Source organism: Sceloporus occidentalis, unplaced genomic scaffold (assembly GCF_023333645.1).
Source record: "Sceloporus occidentalis isolate IW3139 unplaced genomic scaffold, rSceOcc1.0.p SCAF_3, whole genome shotgun sequence".
NCBI lineage: Eukaryota > Metazoa > Chordata > Lepidosauria > Squamata > Phrynosomatidae > Sceloporus > Sceloporus occidentalis.
Window position 1 is genome coordinate 108,920,286 of NW_028316983.1, and position 21,618 is coordinate 108,941,903.

Consider the following 21,618-nt stretch of genomic DNA (forward strand, 5'->3'; position numbering starts at 1 on the left):
GGGAAAGTGCACTGCATGGCACATTAACCCAGCTTTCTATATTATTCTTGCCTGATCACACTACGGAGTCCTTTGTTGTTTCAGTATTCTGCTTCCAACAGCAGTCAACCTAAAGAAAGCTCGACACATGCAGGTTCCATTTTGACTGTAAGAAGACACTGATATACCTGACTTCCAATAAATTTGCCTGTCCTTATTATTTTAAAAAAGGCATCTGAACTACCAGCTGTAATTATCATCTTGTAGTAGTGAATTCCATAGGTGTATTGGGTATTATGTGAGTTAGTTTCTTTGCACACGTTGTCCTGAATTGTATTTTTAAGTGATGATATTTTATTGTAATCTAGATGTTATTGTGGTTTTATGCTTGTAATCCTGCTTTGATCCATTGGGAGAGGTGGGACATAGAAATAAAATGTATTATTATTATTATTATTATTATTATTATTATTATTATGTATGGAAAGTAGCCATACATATCTAACCATCAGTTTCCTCGTTAAAGACACCCAGTTGTACCAAGACCTTCCTCATTCATTTCAACAGAAGGGTAAAGTTTTTCAGACCAATTCTTGTATTTCCAGTGTTTTACCTATTCATGCAAAATTAGTAAATGTGCTGGAATTCCCACAGAACTCTGAAAAAGAGCAAGATTTTCACATTTCTGTTCAGAATAATCTATGTCACATAAACATGGCAGTGTTAGCTATAGCATTTCTGAACATTTAAAATTTTTCAAATTGTAAGGCCCTTTCCCATTTATAGAAAATAAATTGTGTACAAGCAAATTGTACACCATTTAAGAATAAAGCAGCTCTGGTTCTTCGTAGTGCTAAATAAAAGTGCTGGAACACAGTGTTAAGACAGATATCTGAGACCCCTTTTTATTTTAAAAACACATTTAATTCCTGATTTAGTTCATCTATCTAGGTCTATTGTGATATTCTTTCAAAAAATACTACCATTGTGAATTTTTAACATCACTTAAAAAAAAAAAGCACTGAAAGGCTGAAAATTGATTCTTGCTCTAGCTACAACAAAATAGAAATCACAGTCTCCATATATTAGAAATGAATATGAAAAGAATCTGAAGTATCCTGAAAATTATTTAAACCTCAATAGCATCCTAAGAGGGAGAGAGTAAGAAAAGTCTTCATACTTTTTTGTAGCAAATGTTACACAAAGAATCCCGTAGAAAATGAATAAAAGCAAAACTAAAGAAAGCTATGTGGAATATTTTACTTCTGTAAGACCTCAGATGCTCATCATAAAAACATGGTTCTGGACTTGAAACAGAAATAAGTAGTTTCTTCATCTCAAAAAAGAAAAGAAAAAAGAATCCATATCAAAGCGAATATTTAGGAACATTTTGTTTACCCAATGGCAGGCAGTATTTAACTGCAAAAGTATAAAAATACAAACTCACAGAAACACCAGCATTTTCTTGCCTCTCTTATGCTCATTCCCTTTCAAGTAAATATGTTCTTTGGTGCCAAAAGGTTTCTATCCTGTGGGAATGCTGATAAACAGATATGACCAGTCATAACTGGAATTTGAGTGAGTTTGAGTTTCCTGTACAAGTGAGATTGAATTCGTATGTTACCTTGGCAGCATGGGACACCAATCCTTTCTGTAGCATGTACAGAAAGAACCTATACTGCATCTCCTCCCTCCACTAGGATTAAATTGAGAAATCTGGACTAATAGTCACTGACTTGGGGGGTTGGGAGAGAAATTGCTCCTCTCTTCCCTTGTGTTCTCCTCTGGTTCCCTTACTGCTAAGGTAATATAAGAACACAATCACAAACAAAAAAATATGATCAACTTCTTTTGGGATTAAAAGAATTGGTTCTATGATTGTATTCAGTCAATTCTGATTTTAAAACCCCAGATGAGATTCTTGTGTATACAGAGTTTCATACAATCATCAATGTGGGGTCATATGCACACACAACTTTAAATTAAACCATTTGCACAGAGCATGTTATAATTCAGATATATTCATAATGACTTTTTTAACAGTTTTTGTAAACTATCATCATAAGAAAGAAGCTATTTTGGATTTTCCCCCTCATCTCTTTCCAAAAGACTGAAAGAATATACAGTACATATACAGGTTGACAATTTGATTTATCTAAAGTAGTCTTCACTTTGCTCAGTTCCTAAAGTTTTTTTTAGAGTAGAAGATAATGCCAATCAAAACAAAAGTTTTTTCACAAATGAAACAATAAAGCAAAGAACCAAGAACTATGCTCAGAAGCAAGTGGTATAGAACATCTATCTCTACATATACATACACACGCACATTCGTAACCTTCCATGAAATTCAGCCTATATTCTATTGAAGAACAAAAACATTATTGTAAAAATGTTTCTAATTTAACAAAATGGGGAAGAAATGGCTGCTATCAAAATATACAATTTGAATTGCAGACTAGAAGGCTTATGTTATTAAAAATAATTTTAAGCAAAATCCTTTGCTTGTAATAACTGCTTGTCAGTCTATCGATGCAAGATGGTGATCCAACAAAATCTTATAAAAGATTGAACAATGACTCCCTTCTTTATCTGTATAATGTTCCTGGCACATGTGAATAGGGAGACCCCCTTCCTCCCTAGACTGTAGTAGTTTTCAAAGTCCTCAACTGAAGGTTTGAGAAAACAAATGACAGCCAAGAATTCAGAATCTCAAATGTGATTTGTGCTTTATCATGTACCTGCAATGTAAAGGAAAAAGAAAGAACATCATTATAGCTTCCCATGACAAATTGCTAATTCATGCATATGTCTTCATATGAGGAAAGTGATATTAACAATCCAAGACAGTGAAACTAAATGAAGTAGTGAAATCAAGACACAAACAAATTATTGTATCCTGCGTTTCTCCCTATATGTGGCAGCTCAACATTTTGTTTCATTATATTTCCAATCCAGATATGGTTTACTCAAGACGTTTCCTCCCTCTTTAACAAACAGTGGTGTGAATGAAACCTTCCCACAAAAGAAAACTTTAACTTGTCAATTAATTGGCAATTAATTGTGGCAATTAATCCAAGATTTTTAACTATTTAATTTTCTGAGTGAGTGACAGTCTGAAAAAGAAATTAAGTTAAACACAAAAGAGGACAGATAAACATGAATGGAAGTCAGCTTGAAGTGGGATATTTATTTAAAATCTATTAGTATTCTTCAGCCAAAGTTAACAGTTGGTTGTAAAAGTGGCTTATTAGTTAAACAAACAAAAATCCAAGGACAAATTTAGCAGGCTGTAAAAAGTCAGCATGAGAGAAACGCAAAACTAAAAAGTGTGGGCAAATAAAGGTTTTTAATCTGTCCTGAAAAGAAAATATGCATGGCAACAGGCAAACGTCTCTATTAAAATAGCTGCATAAATAGGATGCAACAACAGAAAATATTGTCTGGAGTCACCATCCACCTTAATTTGGATTGATGCAGAGACATGGAACAAGGACTCTTGAGACAGAATTCGCTATACAGACAGGCTGATTCAGAAAAGGGCATGTTAGAGCATTATAGGCCTACAGGTAGTCAGTATAAATTCTGCAAGGGTGTATGCTAGGTTTCATGTGTCAGATCTAAGGAAGAAATCATACTGTTACATCTGGCACTGAATGTTACAACCTCTAGGATAATATTTTTAAAATCTGCATGCTTTAGCACAGATCTTTGGACTGTATGTATGTAAAGGACCACTCTCATATCAGATTCATTATCTTCAAAAATGCAAGGGGAGGTATCTTGTCACAAAAATGCAAGGAGAGGCCTGCAACTGATTTTTCATTTGCCACAGAGTATGGGATTTCTCTAGCAAATAAAGCTGTCTGTACTATTTCATGAACATTAAGGGTGGGGGAGAGAAGCAAACAAGATTCCTCAAATGGAATGGTGGTCTTATGTACATCTTATGAAGACAGAGGTCCAAAACACACTGCAGGAATAATCCAGTCTGAGACCATTCTAATTGCCCTGGCTCATTGATAGAGAATCCTGGAAATTGTAGTTTACTGTGATGCTAGAGCTCTCTGACAGAGAAGGCTAAATGTCTCACAAAATTACAGTTCCCAGGATTCCCTAGCACTCAGCCAGGGCAGCCAAAGCAATCTCAAACTGAATTATTTTTGCACTGTGTTTTGGACCATAGTTTGCAACCACAGAACAAACAGAACTCTGTGAGCAAATGCTTTATAAAAACAGTGAATTACTTATACTTTGACTACTATATATTTGATGAATTTTTCAGCAGTAGTTTTCCTGCAAGATTCAATGGACAACTCTTAAATTTTATATACAAATATAATGCTGAAATCCCCCCCCCCTTGTATTCCAGCTTGGTATTTACCTGTCCAATGTTTCCCAGAAACGCAGGAACACTGGTCTGTCCAAGTGCCGTTTATGATAACTTAGCTCTAACACTGTTACATCCCATTTCTGGACATTTGGATCTAGACGAACTTCATCGTATTTAAGATGGAAAGCTTTAACTATAAAAGATGAGGAGAGGGGACAGAACTAGTAAAGTATAAAGCCTAAAATACAAACATATTTTCAATAATTGTGGTTCAGAAAAAGACTGGCAAAAAGGCAGTTCTTAAATTATGACCTTTCAGGAATTCTAAGATGCACTGGTTTCACTTCATGAGTTGTGGGAAACCTCTTACTTGTAACGGTGGAGGCCCTGTGAGAATGGGGAAGCATCTTAAAGATTCCAAGTATGGATGTTCTAGTTATTCACAAACATGGAATACCCACATAAGTAAACCTCTTAGTGTTCCTGCATACTGCATACCTCCAAAATCAGCATGACATAATGGATAATGTTTGAACAGACCAAAGTCCAAATAATCACTCATGTATCAAGTTCACTGGGCAACCTCCTGGACATGCCAATCAATCTTACATACTTCTAAATCAAGTAGATAGGTACTGGCAAATCTTTGTAGATACTGTAGGTACTGGCAATGTATGTTTCACAATGGGGCTTTCTAAACAGCCCTTTGGGACGTCCTCCGGACGTCCCATTTTAAAAAAGGGGCGTCTCTTTTAGACGCCCCATGGCCTAGTACGGAGTCCGTCCGTACAAGATGGCGGCGCCCCTTCTACATGGGCGCCGCCATCTTTACGCATCGGACGCACAGCGTCCAGACGCGTCGCGCCGCTGCTGACGTAGCGAGCGCGCCCCTGGCGCCTCGCTACGTCGCAAACGCGACGCAAAAAGAAGCTCCATTTTGGAGCTTCTTTTTTCGGTCCGCGCGGGAGTCGGGCCGTTTGAAGGCTCCGGCTCCCCCGCGGACCTTCTGGCGGCGGTGCCAGACCGCTGCAAAGCGGCGGTCTGTACCCCGCCAATGATAGTCTTGGAAGGAACACTTGCTCAATTGTGCCTCAAAAGGTTGATGTCTCTTTTAATAAGGATTTTGCCATTTTCAGTTTTTATTACTTGTATTAAAAATAATATAAATTCTGCTGCCCAATTAATATGGGATACTTTTTATTAGTTCATTAAGTTTTTAAATTGATTAATCTGACCACAATTCTTATCTCCTTTTTCTCAAAAGGTCAGGGCAGCATATATTCCTAATGCTTGTGCTAGCCAGTCAAAGATTTGCCAGTCAAAGATTTTTGAATAACAGATATTGTTTGAATGCTTCAAAGCATTCAGAGAGGAACATACACCAATGGCCCTGAACACTACCAATTAGGAAAAACCAAGGCAAAGTTTCTGTGATTCTTTAAAGATTTTTCCCCTGAGGCTAAAAGCATTAGCTTTATAAGCACTGTAGAGGTCAACTAAGTTACAGAAATGAAAAATATAGCTCTGTTGTACCCAGTGGCCTCTTAAACAGATTTACAGCAAGGTGAATGGTACAATTATCCTGCATCAGTGTTGATCAGGCCAGTGTTGTCATGGTATGTGTCTCACAGGTTGTTTCTGTTCATCCAAGCCACTTTTAACATTAAAAGGACTGTGTTCAAATATTCTTTGTGAAGATGCAGTCTCAAAAAAGATCCAGTTTCCTAAATGTACCTCTTACCTCTACAGTTTATGCGCCGGGGGGGGGGGGGGGCGCTGTAAACGCATGCACATATACAAAGAATCAGAATGCACAGGACTGAAAGCAAGTTTGGTAAAATGCCTATAGGTGGATTCCCCCCCCCCCCCGCCTCACCCATTCAACATCTTTCTGCATTAACAATGTTGAGTACATCATCTCTATGCATCAAGGGCATTTCAAACATTTCTAATAAAAATACTAATCTCATACTTTGTGTTACACCAATTTTTCATTTTAGAGAAAGCACAGGAATCATATCTATCAATGATATATGCATTTACAAAGAAATCTATGAATGTCAAACAGATCCTTTGAGTTAGGAGCAAAAAGTATTGAACAAGAATCAATCCACTAAAAGTGACCTTCAAGTTCAATGGACTTGCATTAACATGTGATTGCAAGAAGACCTTTAAAATGGCATTCAGATAAAATATTCATGTTGGTTAAAATGCCAAAATACAAAAGTTTTCATTCAGAATGCTTACTTCCTTACAGACTTCTCTGATATGAAGGGATAAAAGAAATTACTCTCTGCAGAAGCAATTGGTATACAGTTCACAAATAAACAAATTATTTCACAAGAGGTCAAGAGCTATAGATTGGAAAGCACAGGATAAAGACAGTACTGTTTTAAGCTTTGTCTAAGTGACATTTTATAGGATTTTAGCCTGTATAAAGTGATATTGTGAGATACTGATGTACTCTAGATGGAGTCTAATCCAGGATTTGAATGATACATTTGCACTTTTTCTTGGATTTTACTGCAATCAGCTTTCTTTCTTTTTTAAAGAAATTTCATCTATATAAATCAGTTTGCTAATCTGTACTGTGGAAAATAGCCAGGTTGCATGTGCTAACTTTTTGGCTTCTGTGCATGTTTCAAGGTCAGGAGCCATATAGCTGTTCCAGATTAAATGCAAGGCTCTAAAAGTATATATTCAGCTAGTGCTCACAAGAAGTGTTTCTTCCTGAACTTCATCATGAACAGGGGGGGGGGGGGGGGGGAGGAGGTTAGATACTATAAAGACAAAAATGCATACATGAAGGCTTGCACACCCAAGTCCTATGGGTCATGATTTAAACCTGGATCCTCCTGATATAAACACTTAATTCTACAGTCCCTAGAATCCCTAGCAGAATTATTTAAGTCTCATTTGTTGACCATTCACATTATAGGTCTAGACTTCCATTGGTTCATTATGCCAAGCAGGAGTAAAAAGGCTGTAGATGCTATGGCAGCGAGGGAAAGCAGACAAAGTTGTGGCTGCTGTGTTGACAAAAAGAGAAAGCTTCTAGTTCCAAGCAAACTATTTCACCAATGCCTAGCTTCCTCCCTTCAGAGCCAGGGTGCTCTAAGAGGCCAGCTTTAGAAGTCATCTGTGCCATGACTGTTCCACTGCTGTATGATTGGAAAAAGTGCTAAAGTGCAGTGAACCAACAGGATTTGGGCCATTATACTAAAGAAGAGTTTAGGAAACAGGTACTTCCTCCCCTGAGCCTCACCATTAGCACACACATTTTTCCATTTCACTAGCCCATTTGGGCATCACAAATGAGAATGAACTAGAAATATATTTTTATCCAATAGCGATACTGAAATGGAACAGCTGAACAGCTATGACAGAGGTTTTATGCTAAGCCAAAACTACTGGCTTAAATAAATCACAATATGCACACACTGTGTGTGGATACATGAATTCATCCTTCAATTCCTCACTTCCTGACTTGCACAGCCAATGACCTTGCTGAGTTTTAATGCTATAAAGTTTCCTTTGACATGCCATGCCATGAAACAATCTTGATTCAAAATAAGGGTATATAAATCTAACAACTCACTAAAGCTACTTCTTGGCACAGTTTCCTTATGAGCCTCCTATGATTTCATCTTTCTCAGACCACCACCTATGTGTTTGTCTCCAGGTATGGTTGGCTAAATAGAGCTGCAGTTTAACAACTTATGAAGGACCATATATTTCCCTTCACTGACATATAGCCTTCCTTCCATCCCTGCCTCTAGGTTCTCTGTCATCTAACTTCTTTATATGCTAGTCCTCTTGCCAGTGCTCAGCTTAATTTTGTTTGGAGTTTCAATCTAAACCAAACTGACAATATAACATTTCCTCACAGAAGCTGGACTATGAACACTTTGGTTTCTTGAGCAGCAGAACATTTCATGCTATGACCAGCCATCCTTAGTGTTAGAGGATTCATTATCCCAATCACAATACTATATAAATCAGTGGTCCCCAAACTTTGTCAGGCTACTTCCCTCTTTACTCTTGCATGATATTAATCTTGGTATTAGATCTACTATTGATGCAGCAGCCAGCTGTCCAGTGACATCTACCTCAGTTGTGCCCAGCTCATCACTGCCTCCTTCTTCGCCTCAGGCTCTCATGTGTGAATATAGCTTCAACAGTGTCCGAGGCCTGCTCCTCTCTCTCATCAATGCTGGGCTTACAGCAAAAAGAAAGCCAAATGCTCTCAGGTTGACAGAAGGCAAAGACTGGCATGGGCAAGAGGCTTCTCATGTCCTGCTCAACTAGCTGCTTGCTCACTGCTCCCTTTGCACCCAGTCACTTTGGGAACATCAACCAAGAAGATACACACAAACATGGTTTTCTTCTGCTACCTCTTCACTTGGCCTGTCCAATGAAGGATAGCAGGAGCAGCAGTGCAGCTCCAACCTGCCAGTCAAGTTCCAGCAAAGCCCACAAAGCTTAAGCAGGATCTGAAATGTGAACTTTTTGCTGCTTTTTGCTGCTGCTTCTCCCCCATTGCCACATACTAAAGGCAGCTGGTTCCACTTGTCTTTTTTGTTTGTCAATACTCAGACTAAAAGTCCCCCTGCCATTCACCTCTCCCTCACTGTCTCCTGAATCTTTCCACTATCCCCAGAGGGCCAGTACTGCCTACTTTGGGAATCACTGATACAGATAATATATTTTCAAATGCAAGGCGAAAAACTGTCTGAGAGTAAAAAGCTCACTTTTAGCAAAAATATCAACAGGTGATCCATCAGGAAGCAACCACGGCCAGCCCTTGAACTGCCAAGCAGGACCCTGCACAAACACTGCTACAACACGATCCCTAAAAGATAAAAAGGGAAAGAAGCACTGAATCCTTCATGTGCCATTCACAGTGTCATGAAGGTACATATATGTTATCTTCCTGAAAAACATTTTGCCCTTTGCGTCCACAATACTTTAAATAAAACATTTCATAATAAGGCTGCTTTCTCCATCATACAGGGATAGTTATCTCCTTGAAGATCACAGAATCATAGAGTTGAAAGAGACCACAAGGGCCATCCAGTCCAACCCTCTGCCATGCAGGAACTCTCAATCAAAGCATCCCTGACAGATGGCCATCCAGCCTCTGTTTAAAGACCTCCAAGGAAGATAGCCATGTTTTGAATAATGACTTAACATTTGTAACTATTTGGTTACTGGCCTAAAAAATTAATAAAAATAAATAAATAATGAAGAATATGGCCTGCCTATAATTTCAATCTACGCTGAAGTAAGTGAAAAACCTGATCAGTAGGGTATAATGCTGGACTTTCATCTATGGATACAAAAAGAATAATCTAATGGAAATGGGAGGAAACATCCCTCTCCACATTACAGCCGTCTGCATGCCTTCAAAACCAGTTCTGGGAGACTGAGAAACCCTTCACAGCCTGTTTCTTGAGTGATGCAGAGAGCTACAGAAGGATGGAAGAAGGCTATTCTGTTGGATTTCATTTTTGCTTTGAATGTGGTTATTGTTATTGTGATCCTTCAAGTCATTTCCAATTTATGGCAACACTAATACAAACCAGCTGATTAACGCTACGCACTGATCTGGTTTTAGGATGCAAATTTTGAGACTTGGAATAGTGTGTTTATAAAGCATAAAATATAAAGCAGAAGGATCCATGTATTAGGGAAGAGTGTGTGAGTCATGGAGAGCTTCATTTCAGGCATAACACCAACATAATTATAAACAAGACATGATAATATAAACAGTGAATTGACTGATAATGAATCCTACATGAATGCTGGAAATGACTGATACAATCAGATGACTGATGTAATCTGCTGGCAGCCAACTGTATCCTGTGTTACATCACCTCTAAGAATCTGACTGGAGAAGAGAAAGATAGCTATATAAACAGGGTATAGTGACCATTTTTTATCTCACTGGACAAGCTGATCAGGCATGGAAAGATATAAAACAAGCTGCAAGGAAACAGAGAGGAAGTGACTGAGCATCTACCACCTATACAGTTGTGGTTATTAGGCAGCCCAAACTGATAGTGTTGTTTTGGTTGTTAACTACTGATCATGTTCATAAGAGGAGAATCTCTGCTCTCAACCAGCCTACACTAAATAGAGATACTATTTATATGTTTGTTGTTGTTGTTGTTATGTGCCTTCAAGTCATTTCCAACTTATGGAGACCCTAAGGTGAGCTTATCATGATATTTTCTTGGCAAATTTCTTCAGAGGGAATTTGCCATTGCCATCCTCTGAGGCTGAAGTGTGGCTTCCCTAAGGTCACCCAGTGGGTTTCATGGGCAAGCCAGGATTCAAATCCTGGTCTCCTGAGTGTCCAGTGCTCAAACTATTACATCACACTGACTCTAATTTTTATATATATATATATATATATATATATATATATATATATTCCCATTGTGATTGCAATGGATGCCATAATCAATCCATTAAGATATCTAGCATATGCTGCTAGATATACCAGTGCCCAAGGATATTAAGCCCTTGAGTGTCTGTGTGTCAACAGATGCATGTTTAGAAAGATGGGATTGTACAGTGAGCCCGCATCATATGTGGCTTCCAGCTGTAAAGACTTCTCCCATGCCCTGGAAGAAGTAATGGGGCACGTGCCCATGGCATATGCCACAGGAACAAGCCCCCATTAATTCTAATGGGGCTTAAATTTATGTGCTTTTTCCCTTATGTGGCTGGGTCCGGAATGGATCCCCCGTGTAAGGGAATATGTAATATTGGTCAAGGTGGTAATGTTCCTCCATGTGCTAATTACAGAGAAACCTGCTAAAGAGATGCAAATGGTATAAAGATTCAATCCCTATGAAAGTGTATAATTTTACCTGCCATATAGGATGCCTTATGTGGAATATGACATAATGAAAGAAATGTTCTTAGACACTGACATGTCTATGTTTCACCCTAAGGGGCGTGTTCAATAAACAGCCTGAGACTAAGAGAGAGCCTGTTAATTCTCTCCTATAAACATTCCAATATTTCATTATTTAAGAATGCTTAAATAGAGAGTTGATGCTAACTCTGCCTGTCTGAATTTTACTGCTGGTCACACCATGGACACCCAGGAGACCAGAAAGTGATAAAAGGGACAGATACAGATTAGATGACAAACAGCAAGAAACCATAGATCCTTCAGGAACTATGTCTGTTTCACCAACATAGTTTTTTTCTTGGCAAGATTTGTTCAGAGGTCGTTTTCTATTGTTTAGCTCTGAGGCTGAAAGATTTTGATTTGCCCAGTGGGTTTCCATGCTCACGCAGGCATTAGAACCCAGGTCTCCAAGCATCCTAGTCCAACACTGTACTACACCACACTGGCTCTGGCATAAACATAAAATAGTATAAAGAAAGCAAACAAATATGACTATTAGTTTTTTCTACTTTTTTTCATTTATCTCATGCATACATTTTATGGCATAAACATAATATAAACAAACAAACATGCATGCACAATGTAAGTGAAAAATAATAATTTGTGGGTGGCAAGAATGGTTATGGACTTCTAACCTTTGTGCTTCCCTAATGTATATTTCCAAATTTATTTTGTACAGGGGATCCCCCCGCGTAAGGAAAAATCTGCCTATGCTCGAGCCCCATAGGAAATAGTGGCGCGCCACTGTTTCCCTTCCCAAGTGGCTTACGCGTGCACTGCAAGCCATGGAAAATGCATCCACGCATGGCGCGGGCGCACTGTAATTTGAAAAAAGGAAAACAATGTCCTTCCTGATAATAATCAGAATAGAACTGCGCCATTATCCTATGTTCACTGTCCCCTTGAGTTTCTGTATTCCCAGAGGGCCACACAGTATTGAAGATTAAAGTATATATATTGATTAATGTAACAAGAAATTGAGAACTAATTCTGAATGTCATGGTATAGTGGTTTGAGCATTGGACTATGACTCTGGAGATCAGGTTTTGAATCCCAGCCTAGCCATGTAAACCCATTGGGTGACCCTGGTCAAGTAACACTATCTCAGCCTTAGAGAATGGAAATGACAAACTCCATCTGAAGAAACTTGTTAAGAAAACCTCATGATAGGCTTGTCTTATGATTACCATAAGTTGGAAATGACTTATTTTCTATTTCCATAAGTCAGAAATGACTTATGACTTGGCAATGGCAAACTGTATCTGAAGAAGCTTGCCAAGAAAACGCCATGTCTTACGATTTCCATAAGTCAGAAATGACCAGAAAGCACGCAAGAACAACAAGAACAACAACAAATATATGTAGATATATTGATTTAACACTTTGGTTAAAACCAACCAAGCCCCTCCCCTTACCAATCTTGCGGCATAAGTTTTAGAGGCTGATCAACCACACGATACGGTACTGTAACACTGACTGTAGTTCCACCAGGCTGCATTTGGTCTTTCCTTCTTTGTATTAAGGTCTCATTTTCTCGCTGACAGCCTTGCTTTTTCTTCTCATCAGATGGCACAAACCTTAAAGATATAAATGGCAAGAGAATTAATAGACTGGTACTAATTGATTTTGTACAGTCAAGGTAAAAACAGGCATTACACAGCCTAGAGATTAATCAGAAATTGGCAGTGAAGCATTGAACAATAAACCTTAAAGCTGCTTCTAAACTGATCAAAACAATTTCACAAAATCCCTAGACCACTACAAAAGAAGACAAGTCTATCATTTAAATGGATATTTACATCAAAAACAATGTTACTGGAAATAAATTCCAGATGAGTAGGTGTATTAATCTGTTTTAGCACAAGCAATGAAGAATCCTATAGTACAATACCTTACAGACTAACAAATTTATTAGTGCATTAGCTATTATAGGCCAGAACTAAATGTGGGGGGCGGGGGGGGGGGCATTCTAGCCTCAAAAAGCTTATGCCACAATAACTCTCTCAGATGCCACAAGATTCTGTTTTTACTTGAGAAGGAAGACTTGAAAGTCTTGCAAAAATTACATGTTTTAAGAATCTAATCCTAGCAATTACTTAGCTATAAATTCTTAGGATGGGCTGTATTAACTGTTGTAAATCTCCTAGCAAAGAAGAAATCACAGCCTCTGCACAAACACTGATATATATTCAATAGCATACATAGCTGTCAAACAAAAGGACAAATAGCAATCATCATCCACTGTTTGTGAGTTCATAGCATGTTAAAGTTTATAGAGTTTCAAACTGGGGGAAGGACTGCATTATAGCTGTTTACCACAGCAAGGAAGATAAAATTCCTAAACAGGAAAGAATCTGGATTAGAGAAATCCAGACAGCAAGATTTTATTGACTAGGGTGTACATCGATGTTACAGTACTAAGTCATTAGGATCATCTAAGTATGTTGAAACAAAAAGGGGTAGACAGGCCAAATGCCTAATATATATATATTAACAATGTAAGCAAAGAAATATGCACAGCATATTTAGACAACGCTTTTATTGAATTCCTTGCTTTAATAAATAATATCTTGTTGGGAATGGTCAGTAGTAATACAATTACCAGCCAGTAAGTTCCTTTCTCAGACAGTGATCAACATGTACTTCCCTTTAACCCACATCCTACCAGAAAGGGCCTTTTAGTATCCCAGAGACACTTGTTTCCCAGTGTTCACACAGAATTAGACCTACAAATAAGCATTTTAACAGATCTTAACAATGCCTCTGAGTTCCAGCCTCCTGCATGTATCATTATTACCACTGATAGAGGGGTGGGTAGAAACCACATCTGGGGGGAAATTCTCTAAATCTATAGCATTTGTCACAGGAGTACTTTTTTGTCCTGTACGGAATTTAGTAGTTAAAACATGATGCAGAGAAGCTCACTCACAAAGGGGAAATACAATCTACTCGCTGATAAGAGATGGGAGGGGAGCAAGTACACACCTGCCTGATTCTGTTCAGGAAGGACTAAACAGAGATACTGATCACATGCGAGCCCAGGATAGATGGACCTGGAACAGCTGTCCACAGAGAATTCACCACACAGCACTCAAAGATGCAATTCGATAATGTTATTGTTGTGTACCTTCAAATTGTTTCCAACTTATGACAACACTAAAAAAAAACCTAATATGGGGTTTTCTTGGCAAGATTTCTTCAGAAAGGTTTTGCCACTGGCATCTTCTGAGGTTGAAAGAGGGTGACTTGAGGCTAAAAGAGTGTGGTATCTAATTCCATCATATCTGCCAGCTTTACCAACCATTCTTCAGTTACATGTTTGTCTTTAACTTTCCATTTTTGTGCAAACAACATTCTTGCTGCTATTATTTTTTCTAACTTGTAATGCATCTACCTAAAACAGTGGCACTATTTTTTCTAAGCAAGTCATTCTTGTCTCTTTTACTTTGAAATGAAATACAGTGGACCTTTCCCATCCATGGGGGTTCCATCAACCAAGGGATGATGAAAATGACAGTGGCTCAACAAGGCTGCCTGAAACACAGCAGGGGGGGCGGGATGGCCAGCCTGTGTTGAAGGGTCAATATGAAATCTGGCACCATTCCTCCCTGATTTCAGACTTAGCCAAAATGTGAGTGCCAAGGCAGGCTTTTTATAGAGTCTTGAGGCACTTGGGTGGATTTTCCAGGAATCCCTGAAACAATGGGATTCCCACCTGGTTGATGGTTTGTAACTCCAGTTACAAAAGGAATATTTTTGGCTGATGGCGGTGACATTGACTTACTCAAGTAGTAATAGCATCAGGACAACCCCAGGGAATTTGGGATAGGATCAGGTGTGGGAAAGTACAGTGGAGTCTAGCAGAAAGAGTGGCTTAATGCTTTAGGCTGACAAAACTTTGCCTGTGATCTTTAAGGGGAAATGCGCACAACAGGGGGTGGGATGCAGCAATATTCACAGCCATAAAGTTGCCCTTTTAAGGTACATGCTTATGGCCTCTCTGTAACTGCTATTATAACAAAATATTTGTACCCCCAAATAATGCAGGGGTATGCAGAGTGCACTAACATTAGCGATATGCATGTAGATGCATCTACATGTCCACGTGGACATACCACCACTGAATAATGAGGCGTGGTGATCCATGGCATTCAATTGGTAGATCGCCAGCCCCTGACATGAAGGCTCCACTGTATGTCTGAAAAAGCTGACACCAATAATAAAAGATGAATGACCTGCCATTTTAAAAGAAGCTTCTCTTCTGGACTTGTAAAAAATAATGCTACCAATGCATTAATGAGGTGATTGTACCATGATCTCTCATATTTTCCCCTTCCTTATAGTGCAATTGGTTTTGATTTCTTCCTCCTTTCTCTTATTATCAACTGTGTACTGTAGCCACTATGCTTATAGCAGAACTACCAAGCAGAACTACTTTTTAGCAGTGCCTCAGAAGCAGAAATGCATTTAGTTCTTGGTATACATCCAAGATTTTAGTCAGAAATCAGCTTTTAAGCCTTGGTTAAACTATCTCTGGCTTGTGCTGTCCAGCAAGGTATCTGCATTGGAACGGATGGAATTAGATGAATCCAAAGTCCATTTTCTAAGCACAAGTAACACATGACTAATATTACCTCTGTGTTGCATTAAAAACATAATTATATATTTAAGCAGTGTAAAATACAGGACTACATGGATATTTATTATAAAAAAGAAGCTTATGCATTTATAGAAAAGTTCTTCTTCAATACTTTACCACTTAATTGAAGGAAACTGACAGCAAAAGAAAAAAGGGGGGAGGCAATTTCTGAGACTACGATAAAGGCACAGCTTGGATTATCATCCTTATTCTGTCCTACATCTTACAGCAATAGAGGTTCTTGCAATCCATGCAAAAGCCTCTTACAGCTGGAAAAATAGAGATGAGAACAGCTGCTACAACTGACCTAAGTCACCCAATGGAACTTTTGTTGCTTTTAGAGAATCATTTCCCTGTTCTTTTAATCCATTCTGGGTCCACTAGATTGTAAAATATATGAACTAAGGGAAACTACAATATAAATAAGCAAATAAAGATGGAAATAAAAATGGAGCATACTAACAAATAACAACAAGTGAGGTGTTTTACCGCTAAAGGTTTGTGACCATGAAAAGCATTTCTTTGTAGTAGGCGAAGTCAGTGTCTTTCAGTACACTACCATGACTGGCACGCTGTGGAAGTAGTTTTCATTCTTTAATCTTTATGCTTTATAACCCCAACTGATAATGGAAATCTTGCATTCCATTTAAATTATTATGTAGGTCCAACATTTGTTATAAATGTTATAAAGCACACAGATTAAAGAATGAAAACTACTTCCACAGAGTACCTGTCATGGCAGTGTACTGACAGATACTGACTTCTCCTACTACAAAGAAATGCTTCTCATGGTCACAAATCTTTAGTGGCAAAACACCGCACTTGTTGGACAACAAAGAGATAGAACTATCAGAACTAAACAATCAGTGCAGCCTCCTGAGGCCTATAAAAGCAGTGCAGGAAGAAGGTCAAGACTTCAAACATAAAATGTGCTAATGGTTGATACATTCATTTTCCAGTTACCAAAGTCAAGGACAGATTTCTTCTTAGGCTGGCAATTAAGACTTCTAAAAATGTGCCTTAAATACAATATATAATATAATAAATGCCTATTTCCTAAGGCAGAACCCACCAAAACATGTATATGATTGGCCAGCAGCTGCTATAAGCTACAAAGTGATATTGAACAGGAGCAATTTGCCCTGAAGAATGAATGGAGCTTAAACCTTTCCCTACTTGCTGTGTGTCCCCTGAAATGTGGTCCCTACACTTCTTCCAACTGAAATTCCAAACCCATGGTTGTGGCAAAAACAGACACCTGGAAGGACAGGTTGCTTACCTGTAACAGTATTTCTTCGAGTGGTCATCTGCGAATACATACAAATGGGTTTTACTGCGCCTGCGCAGTGCTGCTCGGAACTTCTAGAATCTCTGGGCAAAGTACACTTTGCAACTTAAAGGCAACTTTTTGGCGGTAACTCCGCCCACCCGTTATAAGGCCCCTGCCTTCCCGCTCTTTCCCCAGTTCCAACTTTTTCCGCTGTGTAAGCGAAGAATGAGCCACTCAAGAGCAGGACACTGAGGGGAGGATGGGCGGGATTTGTATGTATTCGCAGATGACCACTCGAAGAAATACTGTAACAGGTAAGCAACCTGTCCTTCTTCTTCGTGGTCTCTGCGAATCATACAAATGGGTTTAGACTGACAAGCTTAGGTAAGCGGCGGAGGGAGTGTCCGGACAGCAAGTGAAGTGAACCAATGTTGTTTATTATTAACAATAAACTTGTCAAAAACCACCCCCACTGTCAGTCATTTGTACTTTAACCATAGGTATGACAGAAGGAGATGCAACTCCTGTAAGCAATAACCCAAACATGTATGCAGTGGTTTAGCATAAAGAAATGGCATGAACACAGTTTGAGCACGTTCTGGGTACCACATCAACATAACATTATGATGGATAAAAACTAATCAATGCAACCCAGAAATTAACACAGCTCTACCAAAAGCTGCATCCCGTCTGGCCCTTGTATCCAGTCTGTAATGTTTAATAAATGTCATAGGCTGGGACCAGACAGCAGCCTTGCAAACATCCTCCAAAGGGACCCCAGACAGAAAAGCGGAGGATGCTGCAACCGCCCTTGTTGCATGCGACTGTACCCTGGTAGGGAGAGGTCTACCCAAAAGTTCATAACAGAGGTGGATGGTCGCGGCCACCCATTTGGAAAACCTCTGCGGCGACACCGGTAGACCCTTTTTCGGTTCCGAGTAACATTGGAACAGTCTCTCAGACCGACTTGAAACCGACATTCTGTCCAAGTAGAAGGCCAGAGCCCTCCTAACGTCTAAGGTATGCAAAGTCCGTTCGACCTCAGTGGTCGGGTTCGAGGCCAGGGTAGGCAGAACAATATCCTGACACATATGGAAGGTCGATACCACCTTAGGCAAGAAGGTGATATCGGTAAGGAGAACCACCTTGTCCTTATGAAACCTCAAATAGGGCTGGTCTCTCCGCAAAGCACAAAGTTCGCCCGCACGGCGGGCAGAGGTAATGGCCACTAGGAAAGAGTTTTCCAAGTCAATAGTCTCAAGTCCGTAGTGGCCATGGGTTCAAAGGGCTTGGATTGTAAAACTGATAAGACAGCGTCCAGATTCCAAGCCGGGGTAGGTACCGACACCGGCGGGTATAGGTTAGCACAACCCTTAAGGAAAGCCTTGACCAAAGGGTCCCTGAAAAAAGAAGGTTTGTTTGCAAACTGAAAATGGGAGCAAATGGCCGAAAGATAGCACTTAACGGAGGTGAGGGTAAGGCCCTCCTGCAATAGTGCCATCAGAAACTGCAACACCACCGGGGTGGAGATCTGGTCCGGACCGATGTCCCTGTCAGACAGGAACCTGGAAAACCTCCTCCATTTGGAAGCATAGGACCTTTGGGTGGAGGGTTTATGGGCAGCCTGGATCACCGTCCGTACCGAGTCAGGTAGCGATGCTAGGGATGGAGCCTCCACGCTACCAGGGGCAAACTGTCGATGTCGGGACGGCGCACCTGGCCATTCTAGATCGTCAGCAGTTCCGGACGATGATCGATCTGAAGAAACGTCTCTCCTGAAAGGTGCAGGAGGGATGGGAACCACATCTGTCTGGGCCACCATGGGGTGATGAGGATCGCATTCGATCGGTCCGATGTCATCTTGGACACCACTCGGACAATTAACGGGAACAGAGGGAAGGCACCGAACACGTCTCCGAGGGATCCTTCGCAACGCGTTCTGGAACAGAACTGGGGACAGTGAGTGTTGGACCCGGTTGCAAAAAGGTCGATTTGGGGAGTCCCCCATCGCCGAAATATCTGTGCTATTGAGTCTGGGTATAATCTCCATTCGTGGGATACAGACGTCTCCCTGCTGAGTCTGTCTGCCAGGTCGTTGTCCTCCCCTGGGAGGTGAATGGCATGGAGGTGGATTCCCCTCGGAATGCACCAGTCCCATATTCGCATTGTGATGTCGAGTAGGGTTAGGGATTTGGTACCCCCTTGTTTGTTTATGTAGAACAGTACCGTTGTGTTGTCTGTCCTGAGAAGTACCACCTTGTCTCTCAACACCGACTCGAATGCCCTCAATGATTTCTCCACCGCGAGCATCTCGAGGGCATTGATGTGGAGTTGTTGTTCGGCCGGCGACCACTTTCCTTTGACCACCAACTCGAGGAGGTGGGCGCCCCAGCCATCCAGGGATGCATCTGTAGTGAGTGTCAACTGTGGCTGGGGCGGGACGAAAGGTAATCCGACGCAGACGTTTTCGGGTTCGCACCACCACTGTAGGGAGGAAGCAACCGGCCTCGGGACGGTGAGCCACTTGAGCGGAGCATCCACCACCGGGTCGAAGACAGACAGGAACCATCTTTGAAGTGGACGTAGCCGGTGTCACAAAGGTCGTAGAGGCCATGTGGCCCAGTGCCACCTGGACCTCCCTGGCCCTCACCCTTCTGAATCTGAGGAATGGCTGGAGGGCGACAGATAGGGCCTGGAAGCGGTCCCGAGGGAGTGATGCTATGCAAGAGTCTGAGTCCAGGAGAGCCCCGATGAACCTAACCTGTTTTGTCGGGGTCAGGTGTGATTTGTCGAGGTTGATCACCAACCCAAGAGACTGGAGGAGTGTGAGTGTGAAATTGATGGACCGGAGGAGTTCCTCTTGTGACGGAGCCGCCAGGAACCAATCGTCCAAGTAGGGGAACACCCTGAATCCCTTCTGGTGAAGGTAAGACACCACTGGAGCCAGGCACTTGGTAAAAATTCTCGGGGCCATCGCCAGACCGAAGGGCAGGACGTTGTAGTGATAAGCGTCGGAGCCGACGGCGAAGGCGAGGAATCTCCTGTGGGACTCCCGAATCCCTATGTGGAAATATGCGTCCTTGAGATCGATCGTCGCGAACCAGAGGCCCTGGTGGAGAAGAGGTAAGATGGAAGGTAAGGTCACCATACGGAAACGTTTGTATTGGAGGAAGAGGTTGAGCCTCCTTAAGTCTAGTATGGGCCGAACTCCCCCATCCGGTTTCGGCACTATAAAGTATCTGGAGAAAAAGGCTTTTGGCCATCGAATCCGGTCTAGGGGGGAAATTGCACCCTTTTGGAGTAAGGTGCGCACTTCGCCGAGAAGGGTGTCCGAGGGTGGGGTAGGGAGGAAGGTCCCCGTGGGGGGAAGGTCCTGAAACTCTAGGGCATAACCCCTACGGACGCTGGTAAGCGCCCAAGAGTCAGTTGTTATCGAGGCCCAGGTGTTAACAAAGGGCCTCAGTCTGTCCAAAAAGCAGGGAGCGACGAAGTGCGCGGTTTCACTTCAGGAGGCTTTTTTGGCCTGGTCGGTTCCCTGTCGGTGCGGTTTTCGATACCGGCCCGGGGGGCCCCGCCTGCCAGATGAGGATGAAGATTGAGACGGGTATCTAGGGCGTTGGGAGCCCTGATGTTGACCTTGTCGGTCCTGCTGAAAGGGTCTGAATTGTTGGCCCTGAGGTTGCCATTGGCGTCTCTTGCGATACTGAGGGGTGGACGACGAGGACATACCGTGCTTTTTGGCGGCCGCCTTAAGCTTGAATTTCCTGTTGAGACGATCGTCTGTCTCGGTATGGAACAAGCCAGACCCATCTAAAGGCACGTCCTCAATTGCCGTCTTTACTCCAGGCGTCAGATCGGTCCCGCGGAGCCAGGCGTGGCGTCGGAGGGCCAAGGAAGCTGACATCGCCCTGCCTGCACACTCGGCCACGTTTCGTGAGGCCGTGATTAACCAGCCCCCTATGGAGTGGGCCTCATCCCTAATCTCCACGAGTCTCCTTTGGGTGTCATCCGGGACCTCAGGGATTAGTGGGGAGACGTCTTCCATGAGGGCCTGGACGTAGGCTCCCATGCATGCGGTGTAGTTTATAGCTTTCACCGCCAAAGCAGCAGCAGAGTATGCCTTTTTAGCCAGGCCATCTACCTTGCGTGCCTCTCGGTCTATGGGAGATGTGGCCTGTTTGTGGGCGACGTTGAGTTGGGCTCCCTCCACAATAGCCGAATTTTGGCGAGGATGGTTGGAGAGCCAAGGACAGCTTGCTGGGGAAACCCTATACAGGGTCTCAATCTTTCTGGAGGAGCTCGCCAATGAGGTTGGAGCATCCCAGGACCTCTTTATAAGAGTCTCCAAAGACGGGAGGAGTGGAATCGAAGGAAGAGTTGGGACTCGACCATGGACCCGACGCTCCACAGGGTCTCTTGCGGTGTCCTCCGGATACTGCAACTCGATGTCCAGGGCCCTGGACATCTTAATGATG

General features: G+C 41.6%; 1 protein-coding gene across 1 annotated transcript in view; it reads right to left on the bottom strand.

The window, feature by feature from the left end:
- Nucleotides 1-858: 858 nt before the first annotated feature.
- CDC73 (cell division cycle 73) overlaps nucleotides 859-21,618 on the bottom strand; it is a 140,295-nt gene continuing 119,535 nt past the window's right edge. Inside the window, exons 14-17 of the mRNA XM_089515797.1 lie at nucleotides 12,650-12,811; nucleotides 9,061-9,161; nucleotides 4,361-4,502; nucleotides 859-2,717 (exon numbers count right to left, since the gene is read on the bottom strand). Of these exons, the coding sequence (XP_089371923.1) occupies nucleotides 2,681-2,717; nucleotides 4,361-4,502; nucleotides 9,061-9,161; nucleotides 12,650-12,811 (442 nt within the window). The 3' untranslated portion in view covers nucleotides 859-2,680. The remainder of the gene's footprint in view (nucleotides 2,718-4,360; nucleotides 4,503-9,060; nucleotides 9,162-12,649; nucleotides 12,812-21,618) is intronic.